Source organism: Epinephelus fuscoguttatus, linkage group LG13 (genome assembly GCF_011397635.1).
Source record: "Epinephelus fuscoguttatus linkage group LG13, E.fuscoguttatus.final_Chr_v1".
NCBI lineage: Eukaryota > Metazoa > Chordata > Actinopteri > Perciformes > Serranidae > Epinephelus > Epinephelus fuscoguttatus.
Genome location: NC_064764.1, coordinates 442,501 through 454,741, shown reverse-complemented (window position 1 = coordinate 454,741; position 12,241 = coordinate 442,501). Strand labels below are relative to the sequence as shown.

The following is a 12,241-nucleotide window of genomic DNA, read 5'->3' as shown; positions in this document are numbered from 1 at the left end:
GTAGAAAATTTCACATGAAATTTTGAGTGTGCCTGATGCTCGCTGCCAACTAGTATCCCCATACCAATATGCTAATTATTAATAGCAGTAAATGTATCACTGTGTGTCTGTGTGTGTGTGCATGCCTGAATGTGTGTATGTTCACGTGCTGTCGCGTGTTTGTGTATGTGTGAGTCTGTTTGTCTGTCTGTGTGTATGTCCACTTACAGATAGGGAAAAACAGCTTAACTTAACAGGTAAAAAAAGACTGCAGTCTAAAATGTCCAAGATGGACACAGAAAGACAGAGACAGACAGACCCAGACAGGCAGACTGACACATATGTAATTACCTCTGTATGATGAGACTTTAACTGCAAAGAAGTCAGGTTGCTGAAATATTCAAATTTGACTGTGCTGTGACACACAGACGATTGGCCGAACGGCTGGAGTTGATTCAGCCAATCACCGGTTGGCTATGGCACAGTCAAATTTAAATACACCAAGAAAAGGCAGAAACTGAGCCAAAAGTTCCTCTCAAACTCCAACTGTTAAATGAAAAACCGTAAGTGCTACAGCGACAAAAAGCACACCGTGAGCGAGAGGACAGGATGCGGATCACAAAGGTGTAAATTTCATTTCTGTGGTGTGAAAAATGAGGCCAGAGCCATGATGGACATAAGTGGAATGGTCTGCTTTCTTCCAGAAATTTGGGCTCTCACTTAACATGGGAGTGAATGGGGCAGTTGGTTGGACTTGTTGTCCTTTTAGACCACCTGCAGCCAAAACCCTAAATCCATTTTCTTCAGCGGTCGCACCTCTGCGACCGGAACGGCTTTTCCTACAATTTGGTGTACAATTTGTGTATGTAGAGTGAACGATGTGGCTGCACCAGCGAGTTTAAGAGAAAATTTCTTGATGATTTCAGAGGTGCTGTGCACTCTAGCGATGACATCAGCCACTCTAACTCTCAACATTCCACGCAATACACACCCATTATAAATTCTGAGAAGGGCTGAAAATTTCATGATTTTTAAACAGCTGGTGTAGAGAAACTAAAAGAGATATGGAAAATATGAATCAGTCACTGAAAGTCGATGGCAATGTCAACATTTCAGAGTTGGAATGGAGTTTCTACGTGAATGTATGAGTTTGTGAAGTGTGGGTGAAGATGAGTGAGTTTGAAGGAGTTTCTCATTGACTTCCATTATAACCAAGTTTCAGAAAATGCTGAATTTCGAGCTGAAAGTATGAATCGGTAGTTACCGTTTGAAATTTTGTGATTTTTGAAGATTCCGTAATTCATTTTCAATGGGAAAACGGTTTGGGAAAAAAAACGGGAATATCTGGGAATGGCGGTGGCGCCCCCTATGTGCCAATCTCAAAATCTTTTTTTGGTTGTGTTCTTGGTCCCCTTCTGATGATATTTACCCAGTTTTGTGACGATGGGAAAAACGGTTAACATTTTACAGCCGATATTCGCTAAGCCCCGCCCTTTCCAAGGACACTTTCCTTGACGGCAGCCGTGTTTTTCGTCCGATCTTGCTCATTTGTAATAGAAATGAGTGTCTCGGTCCCCCGATGCCTCATACCAAGTTTGGTGTTGATAGCACAAATATTTCAAAAGCTTAATCATTTTACTGTTTTTAACATTATTAAAATTAGCAAAAAATCTGTAAGGGCGGCATTCATGGTGCAAGAGGCTTTTTTGTAGAGGACTATCAGGAGGATGTGTGTGTAAAATTTCAAGTCAATAGCACTTGTGGTGCGGCGGACAGAGCCTTTCAAGCTTTACACTCTATGTTATAGCGCCCCCATAAGGCCGATTGGGACCAAATTTTTTGAGCAGTATTGGGATGTCCTTTATAGTCCATGTACCACGTTTCATGTCCCTAGGTCCTTCCAGCTGGTCATAAATTAATAAAACGCAAATTATGACGGTTAATGACGAATAGGCCACGCCCACTTTCACCTATCAACATGGCACTCAAGATATTAGTTAATAGCCACCCCGAGAGCATGCATACCAAATTTGGTGAAATTCCATCCAATGGTCTTTGAGATACAGATGTGTGGCATTTATAGCGCCCCCTATAGGCTGAGCTCAAAATGCTTTGGTAGGCAGCTTCCAAGTCTCATTGTGGACCTACCCACCAAGTTTGGTGATGATAGGTCAAAGGGTGTGGGAGTTATGGCCAATCAATTCTAAGCTCCGCCCACAGCCAAGATTCATTGGTCCATGGCGGCCATGTTTTAATAATCAGCTCATTTATTGTAATAGAAATGTGTCTTGTCATCCCCCAAAGCCGTGTACTAAATTTGGTGTTGATGGAGTCAAAATTGTAAAAGTTTATGTCACTTTACTGTTTTTCAAATTATGCAAATTAGCAAAAAATCTAGTCAGGCGGAGCTTAATGGTCCTTGAGGCTTTTTTGTAGAGCACATTGAGCTGGACCTGTGTGTCAAATTTCAAGTCAATCAGACTTATGGTGTGAGGGGCGTGGCCTCCCAAAAAAGTCATTTTTAAGCCTTAATTACAGCGCCACCATGTGGCCGACTGGGCTCATCTTTTAATAAAAGTTGATGTACATCATTTCCAATCATTGGGCCAAGTTTCAGGTTTCAGGCTCATTCCAGCTCACGGAATTTGAGCTCAAGCGCAGACAACAAAAATAATAATAAATATAGGCATGGCGGCAATTTGCGGGTTCTAACCTGTTTCGCCCCAAACCAGCCACCGTGACCCTCACCACCCACCGTGACCCTCATCTGCCGTAGTTCAAGACGTTCTCCCCTCTGTCCCTGAAAGCTCCCATTAATACATACTCTTTCCAAGTCACATCTAATTTTTTACCCATCTAATGGTCTTTGAGATACAGATGTGTGGCATTTATAGCACCCCCTATAGGCTGATCTCAAAATCTTTTTTTGGGTGTGTTCTTGGTCCCCTTCTGATGATATTTACCCAGTTTTGTGACGATCGGAAAAACGCTTAACATTTTACAGCCGATATCCGCTAAGCCCCGCCCTTTCCAAGGACACTTTGCGTGACGGCAGCCGTGTTTTTTGTCCGATCTTGCTCATTTATAATAGAAATGAGTGTCTCGGTCCCCCGATGCCTCATACCAAGTTTGGTGTTGATAGCACAAATATTTCAAAAGCTTATTCATTTTACTGTTTTTAACATTATTAAAATTAGCAAAATTCTGTAAGGGCGACATTCATGGTGCAAGAGGCTTTTTGTAGAGGACTATCAGAAGGATGTGTGTGTAAAGTTTCAAGTCAATAGCACTTGTGGTGCGTGGGCAGAGCCTTTCAAGCTTTACACTCTATGTTATAGCGCCCCCATAAGGCCGATTGGGACCAAATTTTTTGAGCAGTATTTGGATGTCATTTATAGTCCATGTACCACGTTTCATGTCCCTAGGTCCTTCCAGCTGCTTATAAATTAATAAAACGCAAATTATGACGGTTGATGATGAATAGACCACGCCCACTTTCACCTATCAACATGGCACTCAAGATATTAGTTAATAGCCACCCCTAGAGCATGCATACCAAATTTGGTGAAATTCCATCCAATGGTCTTTGAGATACAGATGTGTGGCATTTATAGCGCCCCCTATGGGCTGAGCTCAAAATGCTTTGGTAGGCAGCTTCCAAGTCTCATTGTGGACCTACCCACCAAGTTTGGTGATGATAGGTCAAAGGGTGTGGGAGTTATGGCCAATCAATTCTAAGCTCCGCCCACAGCCAAGATTCATTGGTCCGTGGCGGCCATGTTTTTGGACCAATCTGGCTCATTTGTAATAGAAATGTGTCTTGTCATCCCCCAAAGCCATGTACCAAATTTGGTGTTGATGGAGTCAAAATTGTAGAAGTTTATGTCACTTTACTGTTTTTCAAATTATGCAAATTAGCAAAAAATCTAGTCAGGCGGAGCTTAATGGTCCTTGAGGCTTTTTTGTAGAGCACATTGAGCTGGACATGTGTGTCAAATTTCAAGTCAATCAGACTTATGGTGTGAGGGGCGTGGCCTCCCAAAAAAGTCATTTTTAAGCCTTAATTACAGCGCCACCATGTGGCTGACTGGGCTTATATTTTAATAAAAGTTGATGCACATCATTTCCAATCACTGGGCCAAGTTTCAGGTTTCTGGCTCATTCCAGCTCACGGGAATTTGAGCTCAAGCGGCAGACAACAAAAAATAATAAATATAACGCATAGCGGCAATCTCATGGTTCTAACCTGTTCCGCCCCAAACCAGCCACCGTGACCTCACCACCCACCATGACCCTCATCTGCCGTAGTTCAAGACGTTCTCCCTCTGTCCCTGACAGATCCCATAAAAACATACTCTTTCCAAGTCACATCTAAATTATTCCCCAACAAAGGGTCTTTAAGATACAGATGTGTGGCATTTATAGCCCCTATAGGCTGATCTCAAAATTTTTTTGGGTGTGGGAGTTATGGCGGCAACATTTTACAGCGATTCCGCTAAGCCCGCCCTTTCCAAGGACACTTTGCGTGGCGGCAGCCGTGTTTTTGTCGATCTTGCTCATTTATAATAGAAATGAGTGTCTCGGTCCCCCGATGCCTCATACCAAGTTTGGTGTTGATAGCACAAATATTTCAAAAGTTTATTCATTTTACTGTTTTTAACATTATTAAAATTAGCAAAAATTCTGTAAGGGCGACATTCCTGGTGTAAGAGGCTTTTTTGTAGAGGACTATCAGAAGGATGTGTGTGTAAAGTTTCAAGTCAATAGCACTTGTGGTGCGGCGGGCAGAGCCTTTCAAGCTTTACACTCTATGTTATAGCGCCCCCATAAGGCCGATTGGGACCAAATTTTTTGAGCAGTATTTGGATGTCATTTATAGTCCATGTACCACGTTTCATGTCCCTAGGTCCTTCCAGCTGGTCATAAATTAATAAAACGCAAATTATGACGGTTGATGATGAATAGACCACGCCCACTTTCACCTATCAACATGGCACTCAAGATATTAGTTAATAGCCACCCCTAGAGCATGCATACCAAATTTGGTGAAATTCCATCCAATGGTCTTTGAGATACAGATGTGTGGCATTTATAGCGCCCCCTATGGGCTGAGCTCAAAATGCTTTGGTAGGCAGCTTCCAAGTCTCATTGTGGACCTACCCACCAAGTTTGGTGATGATAGGTCAAAGGGTGTGGGAGTTATGGCCAATCAATTCTAAGCTCCGCCCACAGCAAAGATTCATTGGTCCGTGGCGGCCATGTTTTTTGACCAGTCTGGTTCATTTATAATAGAAATGTGTCTTGTCATCCCCCAAAGCCGTGTACCAAGTTTGGTGTTGATTGAATTAAAATTGTAAAAGTTTATGTCATGTTACTGTTTTTCAAATTATGCAAATTAGCAAAAAATTTAGTCAGGCGGAGCTTAATGGTCCTTGAGGCTTTTTTGTAGAGCACATTGAGCTGGACCTGTGTGTCAAGTTTCAAGTCATTCGGACGTGGCCTCCCAAAAAAGTCATTTTTAAGCCTTAATTACAGCGCCACCATGTGGCCAACTGGGCTCATATTTTAATAAAAGTTGATGCACATCATTTCCAATCATTGGGCCAAGTTTCAGGTTTCTGGCTCATTCCAGCTCACGGGAATTTGAGCTCAAGCGGCAGACAACAAAAAAAAATAATAATAATAAACCGGTACAATCTTAGAAGGGTTCTACCCCTTCGGGGTTAGAACACTAATAAACCGGTACAATCTTAGAAGGGTTCTACCCCTTCGGGGTTAGAACACTAATTAGGTTTTCATTAGAATTATTAGATCACACATAAACACCAGCAGCAGGGAATTAGTACATTAGGTAGCAGCACTGTGTGTGACTTATGACATCAACTGATTTAGTTTCAGCATCACGGTAATGGTCAGCTCCTGTCAAGAGCGTCTTAAAGAGCGATCGTAAGAAGGGCAATAAGAAGGCATCTGGGAAACACTCCTATCTTAGCGACCCTTTTTACCAAAGACGTTCTTAACTGCGCTCTTAAGTCCTAAGATTGCTCCTAACTGGGAAACACGGCCAATATGTATAAAAGAGGTGTCATGCATAAAAATAAACACAGTGAGTTTTTTTACCATAACAGACAGATGAATGAATGAAAGGTTATGAATACCACCTTACCAGACACTCGTGCGTGGTCATGAACGTATGTGGACACGGCGGCACTTTTTTTTTTTTTACCATAAAAGTCAATATGTATATGTGGCAAACAGAAGAAACGAGCGTACGTTTACATATTCATATCTATAGGCCTAAGCCCCACATACGTCCATAGACACCCAATATTTGTTTTATGGTGCAGATCAAGGTCAATTTCATTAATCTGGTGGTAGTATTGATCATCTGCTTAAAAAAATACAGTAATATGTCCTGTTGTGACAAAAAGAAAGATTTCAAGTGGGATTCGGGGGGTTCTCCCCCGAGAAAATTTTGAAACATCACATGGCAAAATCTTTTCATGCCATTTCATACAGAAATAGATAATAGATCATAGACAAGTGCATTACATTAGCATTCCTCATCATGTTCTTGTGTAGTACGACACCTATTAGAACTACTCTCTTCTTATTGCCTTGTTTTTTTCTTATAGAAATTCAGCAGACTCATCAAACAAAGAGTCTTTTATCATAAGTGCGTTATAGTTATTCAGGCAGGGCACATGGTTTCATAACACAGTTGAATGTAAATTTGTCTGCAATTTGCTTACCTTGGTACAATTCTCACCTGCAATGTATCGACGACAGGCGACTTTGACACTATTTACTTCAGTGTTTGCCCTACCATTTTATTAGGGGGGCACCCCGATATGCAGCAATCCGATTGGCCGAAATCTTTTCGTTCCGCCTACGCGCCTATATTCAGCGGGTATCAACTTGAGTGACATCTTGCATAGACAAATACACTGAAACCGGCGAAATGCGCGATCGAGTGATATGCGTACTTTTAGAGCATCAAATCGTACCAGCGTACTTTGATGTCAAAATGCGTGCCTGGTACACAAAATGCACACAGGTTGGCAGGTCTGAAAAATGAAGAGAAAGCCCTCACCTGCAGGACTGGTCCAATGTCATCGTCACATGACACTTCTGTGTCCAAGTCTTCCAAGTTAAGAAGCTCAGAATCATCCTTTTCTTCATTTAATTTTTTGCCTGATAAAAATAAAACAACACAGACGTTCATCTCTCATTGAAAACTGAAATTTGTGCACAGATAAGTAATATTCGACTCATCCTATTATTGTTATATCAATGAGGGTAAACTAAACTATGAATGTATGGCCTTGTGGCTACCAAACTGTGACCTCACTGAGTCACCACAGTGTAACATGGATAGCGACATGCATTCCCACAAAGAGTAAGTTTGAATTTTTATGTGTCATTATTTTGGACATTTAAAAAAAGCACCTTTTTATGTTCTAATAAACAAAACAAAAAAAGATAATAATGTTCATGCTGTTTTCTCTGGACATGTACCGTTCATCTGCTTTGATGTCCCTTTCTTGCCAACTGGTTTGCTCATTTTCTCTTTTGGCTGGTCTTCTTTATCATCCTCTTCAGAGGCCTGTCCTGAGTCTGAGGCCTTTGCTGCTTTCAACTCCTTCATCAAATCGTCAATAGCAAAGGGCGCCTGGTCAATGATGGTGCTGAAGATGCTGCTGCAGATGGCTCCAGAAAGAGATCGACTGGAGAGACAGAGATGTAAATAGGCAAAAGATGACAAAACAGGCAGATGGAAAGTAGTAGTCAGGCAAGTAGTTATGAGTATATATATATATATATATGTATGTATGTATGTGTGTATGTATGTGTGTGTGTGTGTGTGTGTGTGTGTGTGTGTGTGTGTATTTTATCGATTCAGGTCCATGTATTGTTACACCTCTAGTGACACCTCTACATATTTCTAATGTAAGAGACAGCATTACAATAAATGCTTAGGGGATGTGGACTTACTCCTTGGTTTTGGCGGCTGTTTTGCAGAACGGCTCAATGAAGATCAAGTTCTGATCAGCAGTGAGCTGTGAAAAGAAATAAAAACATAGGGATCATAGGAGCATTAATGTTTTTCCTCATTTATTTCATTCGTTCGTTCATTCATTCATTCATTCATTCAAACCTTTATTTAAGACTTGGGAAATCAATTTAGGAAGATCTTCATTTTTAATGATGCCAAGCATGAACAAAGACATTAAAAACAATCACCTAGCAAACAAAGAACCATCATGCATACCAGTTAAAACAGAAATGAAAACATACAAAACAAAAGAACAATAAAAATAATAAATGATCGCTTAAAGTAGACATACAGCGTAATAAATATACTCAGGTGTAGTAAAACGCATTTACACTCAATTAAAACAAGATCAGAGATCAAGCATTTAAACAGCCATAAAGGTGGTAGAGTGTCCACGTTTAGGGATTTTGGCAAATTCTTCCATGTATAAGGTACACTAAAAAAGAATGACATTCCTCCTAGTTCAAATCTGATTAAGGGAGTGTGAAGCAACAACCTATTCTGTGAACAAGTACCAAGATTAATGTGAGGTCAGGTTTAAAAGGGATCAAATATAGGGTGGAAACATCTGCATCAAAGCTTTATAAAAGAACAAATTACCAATGCTGGTCTCGCCTTACAGCCAAATGTGGCCAGCCAACCTTTTAATAATGGTGGCAGTGATAGGTGCTGTAAAAATCACCAGTTGTGAACCCTAGCGCTGAATGGTAAACAGTATCCAGTGATTTCAGTGTAGAAGCAGCAGCTTTTCTGTATATAACATCCCCATAATCCCAAACAGGCAAAAATACAGATTCTACAATTCTTTGTCTATGTAGAAAAGGGAAACAACTCTTATTTTTGTACAGAAATCCAAGTGTTGTCATCAATGTGGTCAGAATTTCTATATGGTGCTTAAAACTGAGATTGCCATGCAGCCAGATACCAAGGTATTTTTACTGTGGGACTCTCTCTATGGATGTACCATTTGCAGAATGAATATTGAAAGATCTAGTATGAGTAGCCTCAGTGAACAGCATCTGTTTTGTTTTGTCTGAGTTTAGTGCTAGCTTGAGGTTATGTACTTGAAGTTGGTGCAAACCAAAAGACAATTCAATGGACATTCAATGGCTGACTGTGTCATCCACATACAGATGAAATTTACAGGATTCAGAGAGAGTGGGGTGGGGGGGTGCAATGTCATTTATGAAAATTGAAAACAATATTGGCCTTAACACTGAGCCCTGTGACACACCTTTAGTAATATTTAAAAAATCTGAGTGAACATCACCCATCTTTACACATTCCAATCTATTAGAGATGTCATTTTCACACCACAGGCAGCTGACAGAATCAAAACCAATACGGGAAAGTTTTTAAAAGTAACAAATTGTCAACTGTGTCAAATAGACACAGACTGATAGAGTGAGTACAGACAACAAAGAGAAATAGGATCTTAGCCGATTATTTACCAGGGATTCCAAAATTTTAGCCAGGCAGCATAATTTAGAAATAGGGCGATAGTTATTTATATCGGTTTTGTCACCCCCTTTATGTAAAGGAAGGACATAAGCTGTTTTCCAGGCAGTGGGGATTATTCCAGTGGAGATAGTCAAGTTAAAAATTTGAGTACTGTATTCTGCAATTAGCAGCACTGAAAGTATACGAAAAAGGTATCTAAATCATCAGCACAAGTTGATTTCCTATTATCAATAGAAAGAAGAGCATTGCTATCTTCCCAAAGACTACAAGAGGACAAACTGAAGCTTGGTGAGGAGGTATTACAAAGATTATTACAAAGATCCTGACATTCAAGGGAATGGTTCTGTTTACTTAAACTGGTTTCAAAAAGATGTCCAGACGCAGCACAATGACTGTTTAATACAGAGCAGATTTCCTTACTGTCTATTAATGTTAGTTGAGATTTTTTTTTTTTATTGATTTAACAACCTTCTAAAATTTGTTCTGATCATGAGTGGGGCTGGTGAAAGCGAGTAAATAGTAGTCTGACTTAGCCTTTCTTAACGCAGCAGTCCAGTGGTTGTTTAAACACAAGCCAGTGGGAGAGCTTGAGCCCAAGCTTTATTTCTGGAATTAAAAAGATCAGCTAAGTCTGCAGTAAACCATGGACTTGACCGAGCTTTTACCCTATATTTTTCAAAAGGAGCATGTTTATCAGCAACAGGATTAAAACATCAGTAAAATGATTTAAGTCAAGGTCTACATCAGGGATTTTGGTAACATCAGGTGCTGCAATACAAGTCATGTAGAAAAGCATGATCATTGAGTTTTTTCAGATTCCTTCTAGTTATTACATGGAAGGTTAATTTCTTAATGCTCACATCTCTGATGCAGGGAATAAAACAATGAAACTTATGTCAGGGTCAAATATACCACTGAAGATGTACTTATCAGGCTTGTTACAGAGAATAATATCAATTAGCAGACCTGCCAACCTTGAAGAAAGGTTATGAATACCACCTTACCAGACACTCGTGCGTGGTCATGAACATATGTGGACACGGCGGCTTTTTTTTTTTTTACCATAAAAGTCAATATGCACATGTGGCAAACAGAAGAAACGAGCGTACGTTTACATATTCATATCTATAGGCCTAAGCCCCACATACATCCATAGACGCACAATATTTGTTTTATGGCGCAGATCAAGGTCAATTTCATCAGTCTGATGGTAGTATTGATCATCTGCTTAAAAAATACAGTAATATGTCCTGTTGTGACAAAAAGAAAGATTTCAAGTGGGATTCAGGGGGTTCTCCCCCGAGAAAATTTTGAAACATCACATGGCGAAATCCTATTTTCATGCAATTTCATACAGAAAGTGCATTACATTAGCATTCCTCATCATGTTCTTGGGTAGTACGACACCTATTAGAACTACTCTCTTCTTATTGCCTTGTTTTTTTCTTATAGAAATTCAGCAGACTCATCAAACAAAACGTCTTTTTATCATAAGTGTGTTATAGTTATTTAGGCAGTGCACATGGTTTCATAACACAGTTGAATGTAAATTTGTCTGCAATTTGCTTACCTTGGTACAATTCTCACCAGCAATGTATCGACAACAGCCGACTTTGACACTATTTACTTCAGTGTTTGCTCTACCATTTTATTAGGCAGGCACCCCACCCGCCCCCCCTTGAAGGTCAAGTTAATTTTATTTAATTTTATTTTCTATATAGTGCCAGATCACAAAGAAGTCACTTAAGGTAACCTTTCCTATAGAACAGGTCTATACCTTGTCCTTTTATTAAACAAACTAAATAGCCTTATGTTATTTATCTTATTTACAGACCGCGTGTCATTTCTGTCTCTACATGGCCGCGGGTTTACAATCCTCCCTTGCTCTCTGTATCATGCATGGCGGAGTTTGGCCCCGTTGGGCGCGCGCACACACGTGCACGCGCCCACACACACACACACACACACACACGTGCCCACACACACACACACACACACACACAAGTGAACACACTAGAGGGCGTAAAAAAATAAATAAAAAAGGACTCTGCGGTGGAGTGGGTTGGGCAACATGCAGCAATCTGATTGGCCGAAATCTTTTCGTTCCGCCTACGCGCCTATATTCACTGGGTATCAACTTGAGTGACATCTTGCATAGACAAATACACTGAAACCGGCGAAATGCGCGATCGAGTGATATGCGTTTTAGAGCATCAAATTGTACCAGTGTACTTTGATGTCAAAATGGCGTGCCTGGTACGCAAAATGTGTACAGGTTGGCAGGTCTGAATTAGGCTTAATTAGAAAATAATTGTGTCAGATTCATACCATTAAAAATATCTTTTTAACTTGTTTGATACAGATGATAACCAGTCAATATTGAGATCACCCAAGATGTCTATCTCAGAAGATAAAAAAGGTGACAGCAGTTCAGCCAACTTATAGATAGGAGGTGAGGGGGTCACAGGGGACAAAGAAGAGCAATTAGTGACCGGTATGTAGTAGGGTAGTGCAATATCACCTCATTCACGATAATACAGATATATTTTTTAATATTATATATTTATTTAATATTTATATATTATATATTTTATTATATATTTTTTAACGGTTACTGCACTCAAATTCAAAATACTGCCGCGAGTCATGTCGTGTCCGGCACACTGGAGACTGATTTGTTTGCCCACGGGTGGCTGCCGTGGCAGGGCTGTGTCGCCGCGTTCTTGATCTTCAGTTTTCCAGCGG

The 12,241-nt window shown here is 40.3% G+C and overlaps 1 protein-coding gene across 2 annotated transcripts in view; it reads right to left on the bottom strand.

The window, feature by feature from the left end:
* rrp1 (ribosomal RNA processing 1) overlaps positions 1 to 12,241 on the bottom strand; it is a 74,512-nt gene that overhangs the window by 49,985 nt on the left and 12,286 nt on the right. For both annotated transcript variants that reach the window (XR_007450799.1, XM_049594835.1), the window contains exons 7-9: positions 7,975 to 8,039; positions 7,498 to 7,706; positions 7,073 to 7,173 (exon numbers count right to left, since the gene is read on the bottom strand). Coding sequence is in view for 1 of the 2 variants with exons in the window: in XM_049594835.1 (XP_049450792.1) it covers positions 7,073 to 7,173; positions 7,498 to 7,706; positions 7,975 to 8,039 (375 nt within the window). In the remaining variant the exon portion in view is untranslated. The remainder of the gene's footprint in view (positions 1 to 7,072; positions 7,174 to 7,497; positions 7,707 to 7,974; positions 8,040 to 12,241) is intronic.